The sequence below is a fragment of the Bubalus bubalis genome, chromosome 4 (genome assembly GCF_019923935.1).
Source record: "Bubalus bubalis isolate 160015118507 breed Murrah chromosome 4, NDDB_SH_1, whole genome shotgun sequence".
In the NCBI taxonomy this organism is placed as follows: Eukaryota; Metazoa; Chordata; class Mammalia; order Artiodactyla; family Bovidae; genus Bubalus; species Bubalus bubalis.
Window position 1 is genome coordinate 110,198,280 of NC_059160.1, and position 25,962 is coordinate 110,224,241.

The following is a 25,962-nucleotide window of genomic DNA, read 5'->3' on the forward strand; positions in this document are numbered from 1 at the left end:
CTGACTCTTTGCGACCCCATGAACCGCAGCACGCCAGGCCTCTCTGTCCATGACCAACTCCCGGACTCGACCCAAACCCATGTCCACTGAGTGGGTGATGCCATCCAACCATCTCATCCTCTGTAGTCCCTTTCTCCTCCTGCCCTCAATCTTTCCCAGCATCAAGATCTTTTCCAATGAGTCACCTCTTTGCATCAGGTGGCCAAAGTACTGGAGTTTCACCTTCAACATCAGTCCTTCCAATGAACAGTTTTTAAAAATAGACCAAACTTGACTTTTGCCACCATAAAAGTTCTTCCTGCAGTCCCTATCACAATTTCTGTCATCAGTCTGTCATCAAACCCAGAAATCTGAGGATTATTCTTTGAACAGATCATTCTTCTAATTGCCCTTCCATCGCCAAGCAGATAACACTTTTTTTCCTAACTAAAAGTTCAATCTGTTTTCTTCTTTCCCTCTCTACTGTCACTGCCTTGTATCAGTTTCTCCTAAAATCTTTATATGCTCTACTCTGCTGCTGCTGCTGCTAAGTCGCTTCAGTTGTGTCCGACTCTGTGCGACCCCATAGACGGCAGCCCACCAGGCTCCCCCATCCCTGAGATTCTCCAGGCAAGAACACTGGAGTGGGTTGCCATTTCCTTCTCCGATGTATGAAAGTGAAAAGTGAAAGTGAATTCGCTCAGTCGGGTCCGACTCTTAGCGACCCCATGGACTTCAGCCTACCAGGCTCCTCCATCCATGGGATTTTCCAGACAAGAGTACTGGAATAGGGTGCCATTGCCTTCTCCGATGCTCTACTCTAATAATGTCCTGACTATTCTCCATGTCTCCTTTCTAACATTTCTCAAATCCATGTCCATAGTGTTGTGATAATAGTCTACCAAGTTGTACACGAATAAGGTCAAATAATTGCATATCAATTTCATATCAAGTTCAATCAATACCCTTGGATGACACTGAGTGTGATCATGTAATTTATAATACAAATCAAGCACTTCTGAAAGCAAAAGTGACTGTTATAAGTAACCACACTAAAACACGGGCATGAACACAGCCTCCCAGGAAATTACAAAGTATGAATGCCCTATATATAAGGCCTTCCCCATGAGATTAAGAGATACAAATTACTATGTATAAAATAGATAAGCAAGAAGGATGTATATTGTACAGCAAAAGGAAATACAGCCATTGTTTGTAATGGCTTTGATCTATTAAAATATTGAATCACTATGTTGTACACCTGAAACTTTAAGTCAGCTATACTTCAACCAAAAAAATAAGACCGTCCTCATTCTCATGCCCATCCCTTTCCCTGTTCTGATCTCTGGACATTCTATACTTAGCTTCTTCATGCTGTAGCAATGCCAAGCTAGTTAAAATTCCCCTTAACATACTCCATAGTTCTCCTCTTTGCTATGCCTAGAACACTTTCCCCATCTCCTTCATCCTGGCAATTCCTCAGCTGTAAAAGCTCAACTGGATATCCTTTCTTTAAGAACAGCTTCCTGACCACACCAGCACACTCAGTGCTGGGTGAGACATACCTAATCATTTAGATTCCCGAAGTCTCTGTGCATATCTTTGAGTTTATCATATTTTTAAGTGGTCATTTACTTGCATCTTTCCTCTTCCAAACTCTAGGCCACTTGAAGTGAAGTGAAAGTTGCTCAGTCATGTCCGACTCTTTGTCACCCCATGGACTATACAGTCCATGGACTTCTCCAGGCCAGAATACTGGAGAGGGTAGCCTTTCCCTTCTCCAGGAGATCTTCCCAACCCAGGGATCGAACCCAGGTCTCCTGCATTGCAGGCGGATTCTTTACCAGCTGAGCCACTGGGGAAGCCCAAGAATACTGGAATAGGTAGCCTATCCCTTCTCCAGAAGATCTTCCCAGCCCAGGAATTGAACCAGGATCTCCTGCATTGCAGGAGGATTCTTTACCAACTGAGCTATCAGGGAAGCCAATCTTCAAAACCTCAAGTTATCTCCATTTTCACTTGAGCTCCCTAGCCTCTTTCAGTGTTTTTCAGATGGCTACCACTGTTTCAGCATCAAATCCAAACTGAAAATATCCAGGCACAGCATTACCCAATAGAACTTTATGCAACAATGGAAATACTCTGTGTCTGCCCTGTCCCATACGACACTAGAGATAAACACTAATGCCACTTGAGATAAACACTAAGCCCCATAAACGTGGTGGTCTCCACTAAGTTTGGCTGAGGACCTGGAAACACATAGGCACTCCATAAATGTTAGGTTCGTCAGTTAATGGGAGAAGACTCCATTTAGGTTGTGTTGTTGTTATTGTAAGTGTAAGAAAAGTATACCACTGGCATTGCTTCTTACCATTCAGATTGAAGCCTTGGTTGGGACTGGTGAGGATCTGTCCTCCCCTACTAAGGGTCACTTGTTTGTTAAAATCATCCTCCAGAATCAGAGTTACAGACTGAAGGCAGACCAAGCCAAGGTTCTGCATAAAAATCAAATTATCAGTTAAAGCATTGAGAGAGAAAAAGAGAGACCTAGTCAGGGACAAGGACAACGGAAGAGAGAAATGGGAGAAGGTGAAGGAGAGAAGAAAGGAGAGAGCGCACACAGATAAAAATTTCTGGTATACAGACGACTAGAGAATAAGCAATATTATAAAGTAGTCACACATTTTATTGTGAATCTCATGCAGCCCCATGACTAATAAACTATATTTTTACATTAAATATACCTTGTGTATATATATGCCTTTCACAGATTATTAAATAGAAATGTTTTCAATAAAGTGCGAATAATTACTTTTCCATAGAATATAAATGCCTTTCCAAATTCATCTGTGGTATTTAGATGTAAAAAATTCAGTACAGAAAAGAACCAAGAGAATTACAATTCCATGTAGAAAGCTAATTAAGACTCTGACATACTGCACAGAAAAAAAAAATCAAACTAAAAAAAGCTCATAAACTAGATTGGAATTTTGTTGAAAACAACCATTTTATGTTGGAATAAAAATAGAATAAAAGATTTTTGCAAAATTTTGACTACTTGATTTAGAAAGAGAAATGAAAGACCTGTGTTTCTTTGTTTACAAATTATAGATGTGCTTATTTCAAGAAAAGGTCTAAAATAAATATTCCCATATGCTAAAAAAAAAGCCATCATATCTATTTAGAATGATGTGAAACTTGTTAAATTCTGTCAAAAATCATCTTTAAGATAGCAGTTTTGAGGCAACAAAAAACAATGCTTATTGTGCAGTCATGCATGAAATGTTTCAAAAATCTATACATACAAACACTATTTTTAAGAAAGAAAATGCAATAAATATATAGTATTTAAGACTTTTTGATATCTTTGAAATCAGGATACATGATATAGTTAATAGCATACATAGATCAATCATCAACATATTTTTTTCATTGTGGTATACAGAATGATGATGCATCTTAACAATCAATGGTATCTGATTTTTGAAGAAAACAACTATACCCATTCATGTTACTATTTTTAACCTAGATAAGATGTTTGAGCCAAAAAAAAAAAAATGAACACTCCTCCGATCATTTTGAAATGTTCTTACCTGTTCACAGTGAGCTTTCTGTAAAGTAATTGTGAATTTATCTTTTCCAGTTCCTTTTACAAGGATGTATTGGCACATTCCAATGAAAGAATAATGTCGACCATCAAAAGTCGTAAAATGAGAATCACCTACAACGGAACACTGAACTAGAAGAAGGAGAAGCAGGGGTGGGGGTAGGAAGAGAAGAGGAAGGACAAAGGAGAAATGGAGGAGGAGGAAGAAGTTATGTTTATTCTTAAAAAGCAGCAGGTCAAAAAAAGCAGTAGGCCAACTTAGAGTAACTATTCAGGTATCAAAAAGAATAGTTAAAGTGTTTAAAATTTACTAGTTTGACAAACTTGCTAAATTATATTATTTGATTAAATTTTAAATTTATTTAATGTTGGGTATTCCACTTTTTTTTAGAGTTTATAATATTTGTACAATTTTCATACATTTTTACCAAAGTTGTCTGCTCAGAGCTATCATTTATTCAATTTTCCACTTATCCTCTGAATATCTGGATTTAAAGATCATTACATCTCTTGTTACATATGAGAAGACCTTATAAAACATCAGTGCAAGCTTCCTCCTCAGTTTCAAGAAAATCAAGACATTTTCTCTAAAAACATTTTAAAAGATTACCTGGGCAGTCATGCTCAGTGCAGTTCCAAATTCCACCAACACACACACTAAATAAAATGATAAAAATATTAATCTAACTGCACAGAGAAATTGTATGAATGTTTGCAATAATGTATTGGTTAACGTATCGAATGTATCATGTTTCTTAGGTTCAGAATAATCTGAGAAAAAAATCTCTCCAAAAGTTCAATTAACTGATCAGCTTGGACTGGCCAGCACCTAAATATTATTTATTGCATGCCATATTTAAAAATCAATGAAGATGATGCAACGGTAGTGCAGATTAGTCAAGAACAAAAGTACTAAGCAGAGAACTTCTGTTTCTGTCCTTCCCTCATTGCTTAAACCAAAAAAAAAGGCCACACACAGTAAAGCATTTGCCCGTATCATTAGAGAAATACATACAACGAGTTAAGATTAATTAGTCACGTCATCTACTAAAAACTTTTAAAGTTGGCTTTGCAGATCATCAGACATTAAAAGAGAGAGAAAAGATGTCCCCTTTGTAAGATAAATTCTACCTTCTACCACCAAACAGGTAATGAATTTTGGAGGAAAGAATAATCTCTGAAAGGCAGGAATTCAAATCAGTATCTAAGAACAGGGTTAGTTTTCAACTTTATTTCAGTTATATACACAGACAGCAAAGGGAAAATTGCCTAATGACATTTATACCTCTACTTCTTTTTAGACTGCCCTGGAGGAATTTAATCTTTGGCTATAGTAGCTAACTAGTTAGCTAGTTTAAGAATGTTGAAAAGTCTCTAATCATGGCCCTAGATTGGTGATATGAAGAGTCACTTTTTAAAGTACTCAATACAGAAGGACAAGAGAACTGTCAAATCCTATAAGTAAAAGCAAGTGCAAATTAGTGATTATTCAACAGTGTATCACATGGATATAAAAATTTATAGAATTACCAACGGAAGTGAGAAGAGTTACATCATAAAAGAAAATATAGATGGTCCCTCCTACCTCCCAAAGGCTTTAGATACAATGAAACTGAGTCTCATAATTTTTGGAAGAAAAATCAGTAAAAAGTATATTTCCTTAAACATATGTCAAGGTAAAATTGTCACCTAGTCGGTACCCAGAAATAATTAGCTGTAATTGATCACATACCATTCAGTACATTCTTGTTCAATTTTTGAGCCAACTGAATAAGCTAATCCACGAAAATTGCATGGGCAGTTTTCCAAGGAGATGCAAGTCCCATTTTCCATTATGAGGCCTATTTAAGAAAAATATATATCAAATGCACAAAAGAAATAAGAAGAATGATATTCTTTGAATATAATAATTCAGCCAACTTTTATCGAACACTTGCTTTCACTAGGTGCTAGAAATAACAATTACTTTTAAGGAGGCTGGCTCTATCTCAATCAGTAGCTCAGTTGCTCTGACTCAATCAGTAGCTACCTTATAAGGGTCTACTTCAGAGGTTTTCAACTTTATTATCCCATTACCTGCTATCAAAATGTTAAGATTCACAACACAGAAATAGGGCAACTAATGTCTCTTTGCTTTTGAGAGGAGAGGGGAGGAGAGGAGGGAGAAAGTATTGAATTTATTCTGTTTAATTTCTGTTTATGTGAAAATGAGAGATACACTATCATCACACAGATAATAAAGAGCCAGGAAACGCTTCTCAAAGAGCTAGTACAGTAGAACTGCATTTGTTACTTCTTTCTAATGAGTAAAGGTGGTTGAACCAATGTTACCAAGCACATTCTTTGATGCAGCTGATCATTTTTCAGAGTAAGCCTTTCTAGTCAAAGGAATTATATTCTGGTGCATGGATTTATGTTCTGGTGCAAAGTCCTTATCACATCATTGACTGGGAGCAAACAGTTCAGGCCTGGCACTGGTCCAATGGGCTTTGAGTAGCATTGACAGAACAATGGCCCGAGGTCAATAGATCTGACTTTAAGTAGTCCTCACTCATGTTAAGTGCATGACAGTGGGGAAATCAGTTAACATCTCTGGGATTCTATTTTTTAATCTGCAAAAATAAAAGAGTTTGGATAAATCCTCAGTGTTCTTATAAATATCTATTAATTTGTATTGCAGATTTAAATCCCATCTCTATCATTTGCTATGTCACTTCTAATTACAAATATTAAAACTACATCAGGACTAAAATATTGTACTACCAAGATATGAAGACTTTTTTTCTGAATTTGATTTTGTCTTAAAAAAATGAGAATATATAAATTATTGTTGCTGTTGTTTCGTTGCTGTCATGTCCAACTCTTTTGTGACCCCCATGGACTGCAGCCCACCAGATTCATCTGTCCATGGGATTTCCCAGGCAAGAATACTAGAGTGGGTTGCCATTTCCTTCTCCAGGGAATCTTCCTGATCCAGGGATCAAAGCCTTTTATTAAAGAAAAGCATCCATTCCTTATAGTCATTTCAAGGATCAAATCCTAAAAGGAGAGAAAATTTGCAATAGCCCTAACATCCCAAAAGAGGACATTAAGACATGAGTCTTGGATCACAGGGTACTAGTCACAATGAGTGCAGACACAGTTTCTTTCACGAAGCACTTACCATCTGGGCAATAACATCCATCAAGACAATGGAGATTGCTCCCAAGACACTGTTTCTCAAACGTGCAGGTTGGTGGGCAACAACTGATGCAATCCCGATGGACAAGGCTGTCATCACACTTGTCGACTAAAACGGGCAAACAGGTGAGCAGTGAGTCAACGCTACTCAACTCTCTTTGAAAAAGATTACAGTGTTTTTTTGTTTGTTTTTTAAAATTCTTTTATTGAAGTACAGTTGATTTACAATATCGTGTAGGTTTTGGGTGTACAGCACAGTGATTCAGTTATATATATATAATATATATCATATATCATATATATATAAATTCTTCTTCAGATTCTTTTCCCATATACATTATCACATAATACTGAGTATGGTTCCCTGTACTATACTGTAGGTCCCTATTGGTTATCTATTTTATACATAGTAGTGTGTATATTTTAATCTCAGCCTCCTGATTTATTCTTCCCCCCACCTCTCTTTTCCCCTTGGTTTGTTTTCTGTGTCTGTGAGTCTTTTTCTATTTCAGAAATAAGTTCATGTGTTTCTTTTTATCTTTTAGATTCCACATGTATACATTATTGCATGGTATTTATCTTAGAATATTACTCAATCATAAAAAGAATGAAATAGTTATTTGCAGCAACATATGTGAGAGATTATCATAATAAGTGAAGTAAGCCAGATAAAGACAAAGATTAGAGTGTTTTAAAAGTATTCAAAAGTTTACCAATATTATTACATCAATAACAAGTCTTTGCAGTTCACTAGTTTTGGCAAGTAGGGTAAGTTTTGAGTACTAGGATAAGCCTAAAATTAACAGAAGTACACAGGCATGGCTGGAAAATAAGGAAACATACTGCATGCTGGAAAGTCATCTCTCCAATCTTGAATAGGGTAGCCTGCATGGGAACAGGCTCTAGCATACTCAGTGGCCGCTCGACAATAGGTTTCATCATCATGAGTTCTGGAAAGTGAAAAGACATCAAAAATCATACAGGAAATATTGACAGGAACTGTGCCCTTGAGCTCTTGTTCTGGAGAAAAGCTGACTATGTAGTGAATATTCTAATATTAGTTGATGTCAGCTTATATATATGTATATAATGTATGAAGTGAAGTGAAGTGAAGTCGCTCAGTCGTGTCCGACTCTAGCGACCCCATGGACTGTAGCCCACCAGGCTCCTCCGTCCATGGGATTTTCCAGGTTAGAGTACTGGAGTGGGTTGCCATTTCCTTCTCCAGGGGAAATTCCCGACCCAGGGATCCAACCCAGGTCTCCCGCATTGTAGGCAGACGCTTTACCGTCTGAGCCACCAGGGAAGCCCCAATAATATAGAAAATATATAAACATGGGATCCCAGATTTAAAAGACTAAGTAAATTGTTTCATTTAAGTCTTTCAATAATTTGGCCATTTTTTCTTTGGATTCAACGGAGAACCATACTGAAAAAGATTTCTATTTTAATTATGACATTTTTTTCTAGAATCTTTGTATTTTTTTGCTCCCACACAAAGCATCCCAGACCTTTCAAAATTTAATAAATCTTATCAATATTATTTTTAATTAATCCTATTTAATAATTCTATCACAATAAAAACATAAAATATGAAAATGATTTCTAAGACACCATGCTCTTGATAGTTTACATGCTGGAATAAAATCAATACTAATAATATGCACTTGTGAAGGATTAAATAAACAGCATTTCATTTGAGATTTAAAAGATTTTTAATTCTCTCAGGTTTAAATTACTAAAGCCAAAAAAAAAAAAAATAAATTACTAAAGCCAGTTACTTTGCTAATGTTGCCAAGAATGAATCATCTCTAAGTATTTTTTTATAATCACCTTAGAAACTCCCCCAAACAAATATAAGAGGTCAGCCAATTCCCAAAGCAGATTAACAAGGCATCTATAAAATCAACAGTGTTTATAAGATAGTGGGCTTGTTTTTCAACCCAAATGAAAGTCTAAATAGCCAAATACCTTTACACCCTTAAGAATGTTGTATTTTGTGGACCTTCGCATTTTCAGTATTTCTATTGTAAAAACCACTGATCTCAAATTGCCCTTATCCCGTGTTACTGTAACTGGAGTCATGCAGATTATCTAGTCCAATTAACTAAGCTTTAGGATAAAAAAAAGGACTGAAGACTTCAGAAGCACAGAAAATATTCTAAATCTCCAAACAAGTCTCTGAAAAACAGGGTAAGTTAAAATCGTTGAATTCTTCGAAAAACGTTAAATTTATGATTTACTTTAAACATATGCATTTCTTCCTACAATTAATGGAGGCTTTGAAGGCTAATAAAGTAACTGAATATTGGTTTTCCAACCTAACGCAACTATTATCCAAATCGTTTATTGTGTCTGTGTTACACTAGGAACTGTACTAGGCACATTACATATGGCATTGCATAAAAAACAACAGTTGGGCAACAAATTATTTACTGAGGGGAAAATTAGCTTATTTTTCCATTTTGGATGTTAACTTTAATAAGGAAAATACTCATTAAGTAACGGTTGTTTTTAAATCGATTGACTTGTGTGCGGCAAGATTAGAAGCATTTCCTTGCTGCTAAGTTCAGCATTATTAGAAGCAGAATGAGGAGGACCTGAGTTCAAGGACTGGTATTGTATCATCCTTCAAATTCCAAGCCAGCTATCATTTTCTCTAGGCACTCCCTGAGGAGGTTAGTAGTTCTCTCCTCCACACTCACCGTACTTTGCACTTAAAGCATGTACAATTGCTGAGAACCTGTTTTTCTGCCCCATGAGAATCTGAGTTCCTACGACAGGGACTATTTCTAAAGTGTTTCTGTTTCCATGGCCAACAGACACCTGAAAGGATGCTCAACGTCACTAATCATCAGGGAAATACAATGAGATATCACTTCACACCTGTCAGGATGGCTGTTTTCAAAACAACAACAACAACAAATAACAAATTGTTGGTGAAGAAGTGGAGGAAAAGGAACTCAAGTGAACTGCTGGTGGGAAGGTAAAACGGTGTAGCCACTAGGGGAAAGAGAATGAAAATTCCTCAAAAAACTAAAAATAGAATTACCCGATGATCAAGCAGTTCCACTCTCGGGTATATATCTGAAGAAAGCAAAAGCACTAATTCGAAAAGATACATGCTTATCAATGTTCAAAGCAGCGTTAATTTTTCATCAGTAGAAGGCATTCATTTTTTTCAAGCAAAATTTATCAAGATCAGAACCAGCTTCATGGGAATGTGGCCTGTGCCATCAGTCACACAGGCTCTGCTCTTAACAAGGCTGCCACTTAGTTGGATCCTGTGCTTGTTTAACACTCTGCTGTCACGATCTTGAATGCTTAGCAATTTTTTTTAACAAGGGGCCTTGCGTTTTCATTTTGTACTACCTCTCCCCCCTTGATTTATTACATTCTAAACAAATTAACTGACATTCTAACATAATCCAGGCTAAAACACAGTCAACCTACCTGGAATAAGCAGAAGTTAAGAAACTAGGCAAAAGGCAAATTCAGATCTCCTGAGAATAGTCAGGTTATATGAAATAAGATCAAGCAAAAATTCATACTCCTTACTATGAGCTCTAAGACTCTAGGTAATCTAGACCCTGCCTACTTCTCTAACTTCATCTCCTCTCTCTCCCATTCGCCATGCTCCAGCCACACTTTTTGTGCTCTGGAAACATCCCAACTTTGTTTTGCCATACTTCCCAGGAGGCACTAAAAGTGAAAGTGTTAGTTTCTCAGTCGTGTCTGACTTTGTGACCTCAGGGACTAGAGCCTGCCAGGCTCCTCTGTCCATGGGATTTTCCTGGCAAGAATACTGGAGCGAGTTGCCATTTCCTTCTCCAGGGGATCTTCCCAACTCAGGGATTGAACACAGGTCTCCTGTATTGCAGGCAGGTTTTTTACAGTCTGAGCCATCAGGGAAGTTAGTAGTAAAGAACTCGCCTGACAATACAGGAGACATAATAGATAAGAGTTTGATCCCTGGGTTGGGAAGACTCCCTGGAGGAGGACACGGCAACCCACTCCAGTATTCGTGCCTGGAGAATCCCATGGTCAAGGAGCTGGCAGGCTTCAGCCCACAGAGTCAGACATGACTGAAGCGACTTAGCACATAGCATTATTATAATAGCCAAGATATGGAAGTAACCTAAGTGTCCATCAGCAGGTGAATGGATAAAGACAATATTATATATGGAATATTATAAATGGAATATTACACAGCCAAAACAGGTAACACAATTTTGCCATTTGCAGAAACATGGATGGGCCTGAAGGATATTATGCTTAGTAAGAAAGCAAATACTGTGTGTTTTCACTTATAGGTCAAATTTTTAAAAAATAAAATGAATAAATATAACAAAAGAAAAACAGAGAACAAAACTAGTGCTTATCAAACTAGTAGGGAGAGGGGCTGGGGAGGGACAAAATGGGAGAAAATAGGGGTTAAGAGGCGCAAACTACTAGGTATAAAATAAACAAGATACAAGCGTGTAATGTACAGTGTAGAGAATATAGTCAATATTTTATAATAACTCTAAATAGAAAATAATCCATAAACATAAGCAATCACTGTTATATACCTGAAACTAATATAATATTGTAAATCAATTATACTTCACAAATAGAATTTTATTTTTTTAATATAAATTTATTTATTTTAATTGGAGGCTAATTACGTTACAATATTGTATTGGTTTTGCCATACATCAACACACAAAAAGAATTTTAAAGTAAAATAAAAGAAATGAAAAATCAACATAATAAATTGTTTCTATTGCGCCAAGATTTGACATAATGCTCAGCTCAGAATAGACACTCAGGAAATATGTATTAAATTGAATTCAATATACTATCCTAATCCAAGCAGGAAATTTGTATTCAACAGATTCATAATTATATAATCATGGTATAGAATCCCTGTGAGGCAGTCCTTTAATATAAGAAATGAACAGAATCTACTTTAGGGGAAAAAGAATGTAGGTGGGTGTAGTCCTGGATGGACTATTGAGGAGACTGAAAGGCCAACTCTGGCACCTTCCCTCTCCCACTTTATCAATGCACACTTATTCACTTGCATAGTCTTTTCTTTGGTTTACACGCCTGCTTTGCCTGGCTTCTTCAGCTCAAATACATATCTTAAGATGTCAGTTGATTTCAACAAGTAAAGGTGTTTCACTATTCTGCTGTTTTTATTTGCTCTAAAGAAAGCAACTAGGTTTCAAAATTCAAAGCATAAACACAACAAAATTTCAAGAGACAAAAACGTTAACTTCTTAATGATGAAATTTCAGATGAAGCAGGTACAATAGGCTACATTTTGTGCCCAGTTCCCTCTTCCTTTTAATATTAGAACCTGCAAGTTGCTGCTGGGCATATGGCTGCCCAGCCAAAGACAACATTTCCCAGCTGTCCTTACTTCTAGGGGTGGCCATGTTTCTCAGTTCTGGCCAAAGGGTTAAAAGTGAAAATGTGCATGAAACGTCTAGATCTCGTCTTAAAAATGCTGGTGGTGGTGGTTTAGTCGCTAAGTCCTGTCCAACTTTTGCAACCCCATGGACTGTAGCCTACCAGGCTCCTCTGTCCATGGGATTTTCCAGGCAGGAATACTGGAATGGGTTTGCCATTTCCTTCTCCAGGGGATCTTCCCGACCCAGGGATTGAACCCAGGTCTCCTGCACCACAGGCAGATTCCTTACTGACTGAGCTATGACAGTTCTTTATTTCCTTTTCTTCCTTCCTAAGGGCTAAAAGATGGACATGGCAGTGGTGAGACAGTTTTTGACAATGAAATTGAGAATAATACCCTAGACCCTGAGAGATAACATAGCCAATAGTATCACTGAGTCAATGGAAAACTCGTGGAGCAGACACACTCTATGAACCCAAGACCACTTGCCAGCCTGGACTTCACATGAGAGAAATACAAGCATTCAATTTAATGGAAGCCCCTGATATTCTGCCAATTGAAGCAGCCTAACAATATCCCAACTAATAAATGGAGAATGACTTTTCTGGATCTGCCAGAAATAAGGGCAATGGACTACCTACAGATCCCTCCAAAATAGACCGATAGAACAGAGATATAACAATACAGCACTTAAATGAAAAGTAAAACCAAATAGAGAACAGAATGTTGTTAAATATAAAGAAAGGTCAGCACTCAATATTTTGGGCAGAGGGAATATTCTTTCAAAGCTCCTGCATTAGTTAAAAAATCTCTGAAATTTAGACTATACATACAAATAAAGGTATAACTGTACTTAACTCAAAATTAACAAGCATCCCAAACAATCTCATTTTATTATCTGGAAAATATAATTGCATTCATTATTTTTATAATTATCTTAATCTAGTTAAAGGCAGAGTAATTATGCTGCTGCTGCTACTGCTGCTAAGTCGCTTCAGTTATATCTGACTCTGTGCGACCCCATAGACGGCAGCCCATCAGGCTCCCCGTCCCTGGGATTCTCCAGGCAAGAACACGGGAGTGGGTTGCCATTTCCTTCTCCAATGCATGAAAGTGAAAAGTGAAAGTGAAGTCGCTCAGTCGTGTCGGACTCTTAGCGACCCCGTGGACTACAGCCTACTAGGCCCCTCCGTCCATGGGATTTTCCATGCAAGAGGACTGGAGTGGGGTGCCATCGCCTTCTCTGAGAGTGATTATAAGTAACATAATTTCACAGTACCTCAACCTTTCCTTTTTGTTTTTGCCTTTGGTAAACTTAAACCTCCTAACAAGCTACCAGGATTTAATTTCAGAGGTTTTATTCAAACAAAAAATTAGCCTGGTCTTTCACAACAATGTTTCCATGTACTATTTATACTTCTTGGAATACTTAAAAAATAAAAGCATATTAAACATTTCCTGAGATACTCTCTAACATTCAAGATAGCTAATCAATCACATACATTTGGTAATTTTTTTTTAATTGAAGTGTAACTGATTTACAATGTTGTGTTAGTTTCTGGTGTATAGCAAAGTGATTCAGCTCTACATATATACACATTCTTTTTCATTTTCTTTTCCATTATGTTTTATTACAGGATGTTGAATACAGTTCCCTGCTCTATTCAGCAGGACTTTGTTCTTTATCTATTTTATATACAGTAGTTTGTATCTGCTAATCCCAGACTCCTAATTTATCCCTCCCCACAGCTTTTTGCCTTTGGTAACATAAGCTTGTCTTCTGTGATTGTCTGTTTCTGTTTCATAAACATGTTCATTTGCATAATATTTTAGGTTTCACATGTAAGTGATAGCATATGGTATTTGTCTTTCTCTTTCTGACTTAGCCTGATATTCTCTAGGTTCGTCCATGTTGCTGCATATGGCATTATTTCATTCTTTTTGTGACTGAGTAGTATTCCGTGGAATATATAGATATGTCACAACTTTTTTCTTAATTTAGTTTGAATCCAAGGATATTTGCTTTACAATATTGTGTTGGTTTTTGCCATACATCAGCATGAATCTGCCATACATATACATATGTCCCCTTATGCCACATCCTCTTTATCCATTTATCTGTTCATGGACACTTAAATTGTTTCCATATCTTGGCTATTGTTAATAGTGCTGCTATGAATATTGGTGTGCATGTATCTTTTACTTGTTAAATTTTTGAAAAAAATAAAAAGACTTCAATAATGGTAATCTATATTGATGAATATATTATGATGAGTCTCACTGAATTTACTCCCTAGACAACCACCTTTGTCTGGTGTTCTTACCCCAGGAGTGAATGCAGGAGCCTGTAACCTTGGTGTGAAAAATATTATATGTTTATTTTTCCTAATTTTCTACTTATATTTAGCATTTCTTTCAGTTATACACATAGGCAATACATAAGGCAATGGTCTTAGCAGAATCTGTAACTTTATCATCAATATAACTTGTATCTCATTTTTTCATATTTTCATTATTATTTAGACTCTTTTAGTTGGAGTTTCAATATCAAACTCAAAAATTAATAGAATGAATATACAGAAAAGTAGAAGGATATGGTAGACCTGGAAAGCATCATGAACCAATGAAAAATAATTAAGACTTATACAATTTTCATACAACAGTAGGGTACAAATTCTATTCAAATTCCCATAGACTATAAATTAGGAGACACTGGAACATATCCAGGGACATAAAACAAGCTGCAAGAAGTTTCACGGCCTAAAGGTATTGAAATCATACAAGTATGTTCTCTTATCACTGTGAAATTATGTTAGAAATCAATATCAAGAGCTATTTCAAAATAACCCACATATTTTCAGGCTTCCCTAGTGGCTCAGCTGGTAAAGAATTTGCCTGCAATGCAGGAGACCTGGGTTCGATCCCTGGATTGGGAAGATCCCCTGGAGAAGGGAAAGGCTACCCACTCCAGTATTCTGGCCTGGAGAATTCCATGGACTATACAGTCCATGGGGTTGCAAAGAGTCAGATACGACTGAGCAACTTTCATCACCATCATCATCATTATCATCACATATTTCCAAATGCAATGTGACTATTACCCAGTAAGTTTCTAATAGCTCTAGCACAGCTTATGTTTTACATTTCCCACTACATCCCGTCAACTGCTGAGATAGTAAAGTTATAGAATGGTTTTTGCTCTTCTTTTGGATAAAAGAATTCATTATAAATGCTAATTATTTCACTTACTTGCAAAGATCATTAACACAGCTGGCAATATACAAATATGGATCAATATATTCATGGCAGCTCAAAAAGGGAAATTGCAACAGGATCTGACACTTGAAGAAGATTGCCTATGCAGAAAAAGATGGCAGTCACTAGAACATACTAAATGATATGCATGTACTCTCATTTTTTTTCCATTGATCTATTTGCAAGATTCTCTGTTCTTATTAGGAAAGAGAAGGTATGTAGGCTTATAAATTTAAACAACATTTTCTAACTATTTTCATAATGAGCACCACTTTTATGAAGCTCGTTGCATTCATCGTTTTGGAAGTAAACACAAATTTATTCTTCTTGCATTACATTTCTGGAATTTAATAGTGTTTAATTATGTTGTGTTTACACTAAAAATGCTTAGTGTGAAACATACAAATACAATTATACGTGTGCTGTATCCAACATGCCAAATTTTTTCACATCATATTTACCTCAAATGCTGGCATTCCGCTGGAGCAAGGATTTGGAAAATCTGAGGGTGTGGGTACACATTTGGTATCATCTGGAGTTTGCACCGACCAAGTATTTGCAAACACAGCAATGTCTTCTGTATAGTCCTCTATTTCACACAAACACACACACAAAAAAATATGTGTAATAGGATCACTTTCCACAAACACACAGTTCACCAACATAAAATTTCTGGTCAAAAAGCTAAACTCAGTAACTTTATAATTACCAATGATATTAGACTATAGAATTACTTTAGCATAATATCCATAAAAATACACTGAACAAAGTTTAAGTACCAAATACCAATAATACCATTGGAGTAGAAAAAGCAAACTTCACTGAAGGAACATGGGGGAGGGTTGAAAGTGAGTGGCACCACTTGCATACCAGTAAAGTACTAATTAGCCTGTAGTGTATACTGCAAAGAGGAGAAAAGTATGCATAAAACTAAAAACATAAGTAAAATTGGGTATAAAAATTTTCAAACAGCCCTTTCATTCTAGTTGACATTAGTCAGAACCTTACTAAAATTGTAGCTTCATTTAGGCGGTACCTAGCGCCCTCGTGGAGATGTCAGAGGATGGTCATACAGGCAATGAAAAACTGGAAAAGACAGCTGGAGAAGAGGGGACTAAGAAGTGAATTCATTTCATGTGAATATGATGAATAGTGTTTCTAAAGATGCTCAAGACAGATTAAGAATCCACATACCTTCCCAGCATTATTCTGAAGCAAGATTCAGGAGCCATTGTACAGCAGCAACAAGCAGACTGTTGCTGGAGAGCACTCTGGGCCGTCTACCCGTCCGAGGACAAGTTCAGGGCCTGACATGAAAGTGAATTCTGCCCCATATTCAGACAAGGGCAGAATCTGAAACCATGATTCCTTAGCAGATCCAAACATGATGACATCTTGAAGTTCCATCTAACAGCTAGCCTTCATGTCTGAGTGTTAGCTTCTCCACCACTGAGATATACACAGCCACATGTCTACCATGCAATACAAGTTACTGCACCAAGAGAATCAAATATAGCAAGTCGAGTGGTTCACTACTCTCAGTTTCTTCCAGACAGGAAGATGTCTACTTACTACTACCAATTGTTGGAAAGATTGTGGAAGTTTATCCATAAGAAAGCTTTGCTCTGTTAGTATAAAATCCCAAACTTTACTGGGGCCTGAAAGACTTTCTGATCTTGCCTCTGCACTCCCCCGACTCCCTACCTCCTCATCCACTCTATCCCACTCCAACTCTCTTACATCTTCCACTCCTATTCTTGGTCAACCAACTCCAACCTTTCAGGCTTTATACCATTCTTCACTCATGCTCATTCCCACCCTGCTTCTGCTTTTGCTCTTGCATCTCCTCCTTCAAAATCACTCTTCCCCTCAACTTTCCCTCTGCTCTCTCCCTGACTTCATGTGGAATTCTATTCAGTATGACCTCCTCAGAGAAGCTTTCTCTGGCATGTGATCTAGATCCTCTAAACAAACACTGGTCTATCAGTCTCCTTTCCCCCTTTTTTCACAGCTGCTACTGCTCACAAAAATTGTGTTTTAATTTGTCTCTTTATTTATTTTGCCTTCTACTAAATGAAGGGGGAGAGCTTCTCTAAGCTATCCTATTGCTGGATCCCTAGTTTACTATCTTGTATAGAGTGGGTGCTCAAAATATATTTGCTAAATAAGGGAACAAATAAATACAAGGAAGTTTGCCATGTTTATTAAATAGATTATTAGAATCCTAGATGTTTGATCCACCTCATTCTCTGATATTGTTGGAAATGTGTCATACTCCACAAAGTATAGGTTGGATCTAACATACTTAATTTTTTTTTGTTGTTCTTCAATTTTATTTTATTTTTAAACTTTACATAATTGTATTAGTTTTGCCAAATATCAAAATGAAGGGAAAACTAATGTTCCTTTTAAATAAATTTATAGTCACATTTCATTTCAAAGCATCATCATAAGTTTTTCCTTCAAAGGTCTTTTTGAAAATATGTATTTATTTATTTGGCTGCGTTGGCTTTTTGTGCTGCACTCAGGAGCTTCCCTGGTGGCTCAGACGGTAAAGCATCTGCCTGCCGTGAGGGAGACCCGGGTTCTATCCCTGGGTTGGGAAGATCCCCTGGAGAAGGAAATGGCAACCCACTCCAATACTCTTGTCTGGAAAATTCCATGGACTGAAGAGCCTGGTAGGCTACAGTTCATGGGGTTGCAAAGAGTCGGACACGACTGAGCGACTTCACGTTCACGTCTGGACCTTCGTTGTGTCATGCAGATCCTTTGTTGCGGTGCGTGGACACTAGTTGTGATGCACCAGCTTAGATGCTCCACATGGAGGATCTCAGTTCACCTACTCGGGATCGAATCTGCATCCCCTGCACTGCACGGTGGATTCTTTTTTTTTTTTTGCAAAGTGGATTCTTAATTGCCAGACAACCAGGGAAGTCTCCAGCATATTTTAAAGGTCTGAAGAATCAAAAATATGTCCTAGGGCCAACTTTTTTCCATATTTATAAACAAATTTTAATGTAACTAAACAACCTGGGCAATCCTGTAGAGGTCATTTTAATTCCAACTTTTAACCACATATTCAGCTATTTTTATTACACTGCATTGCATTACTATGAGACTTTAAATCCAAACCAACTGGTGGTCTTGAAGCCTGCAAAACTAAAATTAAAATGCTTCATATAAAATGTGCTACAAACGAAGTAATTTATTGTCCATATTGGGACACTTGTGAGAGTGAAAGAGAGACACTATTAATTATTATGCTGGAAAAACAAGAGAAAATCAGGGGTTCTATGATGATGTGTAGCTAGCTATAGACATGAATTATGGAATAAGAATCTCAACTAGACAACAAACTTAAATCTTTCTATATCTACAGAAATTCTGAAAAGGCTCATTTCTTTGTGAAATCATGCCTGAAGAATGCATAGGAATGCACAGAGAAATACAATTTTAATCACTGTTAAGAAACGATGAATTCAATCATATTCAGTCAAACTCCCGCTCTGCCTCTAAAGATTTATCTAATCAGCAAAGAACAGACTGTTTCAAGAAAATACTAGGTATCTTTTTTTTTAATTTATTTTTTATTGAAGAATAATTGCTTTACAGAATTTTCTTGTTTTCTGTCAAACCTCAACATGAATCAGCCTTAGGTACACGTATGGGAGATGGGAGGAAGGTTCAAAAGGGAGGGAATATATGAATACTGGGCATCTTTAAGCTAAAGGTAATACAGCTCAACAACGGACATCTTCTTGCATTATTACAGTATGGAAGAAAATCAATAGGCAGGTTCTAGTCACATCCTTATAAATTATTGCAAGTTAGTTTTTTAAATAATTCTGCTTTACACTACGGCGTGCCAAGTCGCTTCAGTCATATTCAACTCTTTGCGACCCTATGGACTGTAGCCCACCAGGCTCCTCTGTCCATGAGATTCTCTAGGCAAGGGTACTGGAGTGGGTTGCTGTGTCCTCCTCCAGGGGATCTCCCTGACCCGGGGATTGAATCCTCATCTCCTGTATCTCCTGCATTGGCAGGCAGGTTCTTTACCACTAGTGCCACCTGGGAGCCTGCTTTACACTATACACTAAATAAAATTGTGAAAAAGCTGACATCTCTCTCCAGGCTTCTTCCACATACTTTCCAGGATCCTTCTTGCCTACTGCCAGCTCAGCCATAATTCAGTCCAGTTTCCTCCTTCTGGTCTTCTCCCACAAATAACCTGCTAACAGTCCTCTACATGCAGCCCAATTATGTCACTGCGAGCAACCATTCCATGTTCCAGCTTACCAAAGTCTGTCTGATTTTTCACTCAAATCCTAATCTGAATCTCTCTGCCTCTAACAAGAGCAGATGCTATTTTCCACCCTAGTTTCTGGACCATGCTCCCTAAATGTTCCCGGGGAAGTTACCCATAGCAGTCTTCTTTAACTCTTTTCTCAGCAATACTCATAAAGCTTTGATACAGAAGAAAAAGAAATCAATAATTAACATCTAATTGGTTCTGCCTGGGTCCAAAACCCTACTTCCTAATATAGTCTCAACATGCCAACTTTGTGAACTCTCTCATTTCTAAATACCCAACTGGATGCAAAACACCATTTCAGGATGATCTCTCTGCTGCATATTTGTATTGTGCTCACTTTGAAACACTTTCATTTACATTTTCTCATTAGATCCTCACAATCTGGAAAGGCCTCAGGGTTATTATTATTATCTCCATTTTTTATGTAAGAAAACTGACTCCCTGAAGCCCTGCTCTTTAGCTACTAGTAAACTAACACTGATGAAGCAGTATCCATCCAGGGAAAATGTTAGCATATTAACAAGGGCCTTTTAAAGCAATGTCTTCAATCAAACATTTTCCTGTTAGCTCCATTATAGGCTTATTGAGAGCACTTGGAGATGACTATAAATTAGCCAGTAATTAACAGTAATTAATAATAACAGTAAATAATTAACATAATAATTAACAGTAAATAACAGTAATTAACAATTTGCCAAGCCAGGCACTGTACTAAGTATTTTACACAGATTATCTCATTTAAACCTTGCAACTCTATGAAGTATACACTACTAGTATACCATTAAACTTAGAAAGTTTAATAAGTGGCAAAGCAGAATTTGATTCCAGAATCACACTCTAAGTAGGACTTTCATTCCCTTAAAACACAACATATGGGCAACTCTTATTAATTTTATAATGTAAAACAAAAAGTATTATATAACAGTTTACAGATTAAATTCAATATCTCTCATGTTTATCTAGGCATAGCACTGGGAGCGAGTTGGAGCTATAGCTCAATTCTGATAGCACCATTTACAAGCTGTGTCACATCAGGCACATCTCCTTGTGTCCTCACTGTACAATTAAGAAAATACCACCCACCTTACATGGCTCAGCTGGTAAAGAATCCACCTGCAATGCAGGAGACCTGGGTTCGATCCCTGGGTTGGGAAGATCCCCTGGAGATGCGAAAGGCTACCCACTCCATTCTGGCCTGGAGAAGTCCATGGACTATATAGTCCATGGAGTTGCAAAGAGTCAGACATGACTGAGCGACTTTCACTTTCATGAATGATGTTGTAAGAGTTGGGAATAACATAGCTATGTAATCATATTGTTTTTGTTGTTTAGTCACTAAATCATGTCCAGTTTTTTCTGACCGCATGGACTGTAGCCTGCCAGGCTCCTATGTCCAAGGGATTTCCCAGGCAGGAATATTGGAGTGGGTTATCATTTCCTTCTCCAGGGGATCTTCCTGATCCAGGGATCAAACTCACGTCTTCTGCTTAGCAGGTAGATTCTTTACCACTGAGCCACCTGGGAAGCCCATGTACTCATATTAACTATTACTATAAATAGTAGGAATCTATGTTATTATTATTAAGAATATTGTGAGTTCCAAATTATTTTAATCCCTATTTTACAGCTGAAGAAACTATCAGAGAGATTAATTGAGATGCCTCAAGTTATAAAACTTGTAAGACTTAGAACAACATTCAAAGCCAGGTCTGCTGGCACTAAGCACAGCATTCTTTTTTATTACACATTTATATGTGGCTGCAAATCATGAGTGAGTCCTGTAATTCTATCTTGTTGCCACTGCACACTAGTACCCATACTAAAACAGAACCTGTTTTTAATAGCTCACCAAGATTCGTTTCATGACTTAGAATGAAGTTGAGTGAATGATGTGTACATCATCATACATGATAAAAAAAATCTTTCCAAGTTATTTTTCTACTTTTATAAATTCTGCTTACATTTTATTATATTCACAAAACTATTGTGTGGCAATCATTTAATTTATTCCTATCCAGACTAGAAGCAAAATATGCTTTGTCCAAAAGTAGACAAGTTTGCCCCAAATGGGTTTGAATCACTGAAATATAAGCCCCAAGAAGGGAGGAGTTTTTGCTTTGTTCCCTGACATATCCTAAGCTCCTATAACAGTGCCAGACACAAAGTAAATGCTCAGTTAGTATTTGTTACATGAGTAAGACCTGACTTGTATTAATTTAACAAATGTAAATTAGCTCATGGATTTCAAGAATGACACAAAAACATTTTCCTGTTCAAATGTCACTTAAAATCATGTAGGCAGGCAAGTAATAGCTACCATTTTTTACCCAACCTAGAACAAGTTTTGTACCCTTCTGGGTATATAAACAGAGTGATAGGTACAGAAAGACCTCAGAGGTACCCAGCCATTTCTCCTCCTCCCCTGGCTCACCTTGCTGAATGATGAAATCATCAGATTGAATGCCATTGTAGTTTGCACACAGGCCACATGATTTCCCTTTATGCTCCTCAGACAGCTTCAAGTAAATTCCAGATATTCCATCCCAAGCCAATGAAAATCCAAAGGTTGTTTTCACCAGAATATAGTCAGCTAGTTTCTCAATGAAAACCTGTCCAATTGTCTGAGGCAATGTTAAACTTGAAAAACAGAACACAGGCAATCTAAGAATTATGATGAAACATCAATTACAGATGATCTATTTCTTCCTTGAAGTGACTGAGAAATAAAAGATAATTATTATTCAAAATTGTTGAATAAACCATGCAATTAGATTTCCCAAGGAACCACCCTATAGAAAATCTCAACATTTTTGAAATTTTAACATTGAAACAAATGCAGGAAAAATTATACCTATTTCTGCATACGTATTTAGATTTTATACTTCCAGAGAGTTTAAGATAATCTAAAAATGCTGCTCAACAATTTTGAAGTAAGAATAAACAATGCTCAAAGTATGTAAACACATTGCTTGAGTGTGATTTTGTTTAACTTTGTTTTAAAATTGGCTATAAGGAATTAAGAGCTCCTATCCCCAAAATATCACTTTGATACAACTCATCATTTTCCCACAAAAAAAGTCTAGGCATGATTAATTATGATTTACAGCTTTAATGCTGCAAAGTATATCTTTAAGAATAAAGATACTTTCCATGCAGTATTGCATAGGGATTATATTCATAATTTTTAAGTTGCATACAATTTGATCTATTTAAGCAAGGGTCACACTGAATAGTTAAACTCCTGATCCAATGTTTAGTCTTTTCATTTTTCCCAAACACGTACACATACGAGAGAACCAAGAGACATAAGAGAACTGAAGGAAACAGTTAGGCATTGTAAAAGCACAGTAAGTCACCTAGAATGCTTTTGAAAGAACACTGTCCTCCTTCCATCAGAAAGTATTACAGGAAAGAGCAGGTGTTAGTAATTAAGCAAATGAGGGAAAAAAATCATTTTTACTAAAATAGCCATGCTAACTGAAAATTACAAACAATAATGTGAGTAAGATGAGAGGTGAGTAGGTATGTTCAAATATTTCTCTCAAAAATTTTAAATTATTGAGTTCCTCTCCAGGAAGTGAACATGGCTTCATGAAATAAAAACTATAAAATTAAGAATACTCATTAACAAAGGGATAGGCGTCTATGGGGTTGCACAGAGTCGGACACGACTGAAGCTACGTAGCAGCAGCAGCAGTATCAGTCCCCAAAGAAACGATTCAAATGTCTGTAATCGTTTGCGCAAGCATGTTTGTGGATAATTATCTAGTCATAAGATTTCATTTTAAGAATAAGAAAATAACTAAAATTTACATCGAAGAATAAATAAGAAGACTTTCCTGTCATAATCTATACTTATTAAAATTAAAAACACAAGAAATTCATTTTAAATTGAAGGTAAAAGTTAGTATGAATAATATTTTTGAAGTTTGCAAGTTTACAAAAGCTATACTTGAGAAAAATGAGTCATGTTTTATAAAGATATTCCATTGCCATGGGATGCTCACTGCAGGGAGGTACAGTTCTGCTGTGCGTATTCCTTGGTTTAGTCATTTGTCACGTGATCTCTTTCACAGTAAATTTGATTAAGTACACAATTTTTTAAAACAAAATAAAAGATGCTGGTAGAGATGAGTGGTGATTCTAAAGATTTGATAATATCCCATAAATTTAAGAAAAACCCCTTGCAACCCAGGCAGGAGACAATAACAATGCAAACTAAAATGAATGCACAGATTCATTCTGAAAATTATTCACAGGTGCATATGTACCAAAACCCTTCGTTTCACAGGGGAGGCAACTGAAATCGAGAAAGGTAAAATACGAGGTGCAGGTCTCACACATTTGATTTCCTTTTGGTAAACATTTCTCTAGCACCTGCTATGAGATAGGCCCTAGGCCAAGAAGAGCATTATTATAAGCAATTTAGCTGAATAATAAGGAAACCATCTTCTTTTTATTATACAAATGGAAATCTTCAAAGAAATATTTTCTCTGAGTTAAAATTTAAATGTGATCTCCTAGATTTAACAAAGAATTAGTATTCTTGAAAATCTAGTTGAATGACACTTATGTTTTATAAAACTATTATTTTAAGTGCCCACTGCTGCTGCTGCTGCTAAGTCGCTTCAGTCGTGCCTGACTCTGTGCAACCCCATAGACGGCAGCCCACCAGGCTCCCCTGTCCCCACTATGCTACCCCAAATTCCATATAAAAATCCTAAACCACTATTTAAATTCAGCTCTAAGAAATACATATGTAAATATATTATCTTCCCATTCAAATGGATAAGCTTTCTTTTATAAGAAATTGAAAAGTACAGAACCCAATTGATCAAGAAAATAAGCCCAGGAGGGGCTGCTTGGGGTTGTCCGCCTATGACAAAGCCTGGGTCAGAGCCTGCCTCCCCTGGTGCTTCATCTAAAGCCTTTCTGCTGCCACCTGCTGCCTCTTGAGGAATCTAAATTGAGAAAGAAGCTCATAGGCTAGTACAGCTATTGTAGCAGAAAGAATTCCCATGGTTCAAACACTTGCTGGTGAATTCTGAATGATGGATAGAATTGTTCTATCACATAATTTACTTTTCTTGACAAAGTAATGTCAGCCAAAACAGAAAAAAAAAAAATACATGCCCTCATAAAAAAAATGCCCTATTAGAGGAAAACAGTTAATAAAATTTATGACAAAATATAACTAAAATATACACTATGCTTGATGACATGAAGGAGAAATATCAAGCAGAGAAAAGAGAGAGTGTCAAGGGTTGAGAGGCAACTTAAAATTGGGTATTTCTATACTTATTAAGCTTGGAAGATAGATTATTACACTGGACTTCTACTTTAAAATGTACAAAACCTTCTATCAAATAAATTCCTTCTATCAAATAAATTAACATCCATTTCCCCAAAAGTTTCAATTCTAGAAGTGGGGCCCTCTCTTATCTATTCAAGGCCAGTTATTTATTGACCCTAACTCTAACCGAAAATCCTGACACCTAAACTTCATTTACACAACTCGGAAAGGATTTTCAGAGGTTTAGTTTTATTTTGATTGTTTAAAAAAAGAAGAAGAAAAAATTTATGAAAGATGGCAAAAAATAATTTAAGAGTTGAACTATGAGGATTTCTCCTTAATCTCTCTTACAAGTAGATGTAACAATCTTATTTCTACCAATGTAAGTGTATGTGTATCCTGCACAAACGTTAGGGAGACTAAACTGTTAAGATTTCTTGTTACCTGGCTAGCTTTAGAGCTACTGAAATTTTGATGTCTGTATGCTCTAACTTAGGGTTTCCCTGGTGGCTCAGTGGTAAAGATTCCACCTGCTACTGAAGGTGACATGGGTTCAACCCCTGGTCAGGAAAATCCCCAGAGAGGGAAATGGCAATCTACTCCAGTACTCTTGCCTGGGAAATTCCATGCATGGAGCGCCCTGGTAGGCTATAGTCCATGGGGTCGAAAAGACATGACTTAGCAACTAAAGGATAACAGCAAATGCTATAACTTGAATGTTGCTGTTGTGTTCGACTCTTTGCGACCCATGGACCAGAGCCCACCATAGTCCTCTGTCCATGGAATTTTCCAAGCACGAATACTGGAGTGGGTAGCAGTTCCCTTCTCCAGGAGATCTTCCCAACCCAGGGGTCGAATCTGTGTTTCACACGTGTCCTGCATTGGCAGGAGAGCTCTTTACCACCAGCACTACCTGGGAAGCCTAACTCAAAGGTTAC

At 36.9% G+C, this 25,962-nt stretch overlaps 1 protein-coding gene across 1 annotated transcript in view; it reads right to left on the bottom strand.

Annotated features, from left to right (window-relative positions):
- OTOGL (otogelin like) overlaps window positions 1-25,962 on the bottom strand; it is a 198,463-nt gene that overhangs the window by 130,935 nt on the left and 41,566 nt on the right. Inside the window, exons 8-16 of the mRNA XM_045165523.1 lie at window positions 22,163-22,368; window positions 15,881-16,008; window positions 15,414-15,520; window positions 7,610-7,716; window positions 6,750-6,875; window positions 5,319-5,427; window positions 4,197-4,243; window positions 3,573-3,718; window positions 2,351-2,474 (exon numbers count right to left, since the gene is read on the bottom strand). Coding sequence (XP_045021458.1) covers window positions 2,351-2,474; window positions 3,573-3,718; window positions 4,197-4,243; window positions 5,319-5,427; window positions 6,750-6,875; window positions 7,610-7,716; window positions 15,414-15,520; window positions 15,881-16,008; window positions 22,163-22,368 — 1,100 coding nt within the window. The remainder of the gene's footprint in view (window positions 1-2,350; window positions 2,475-3,572; window positions 3,719-4,196; window positions 4,244-5,318; window positions 5,428-6,749; window positions 6,876-7,609; window positions 7,717-15,413; window positions 15,521-15,880; window positions 16,009-22,162; window positions 22,369-25,962) is intronic.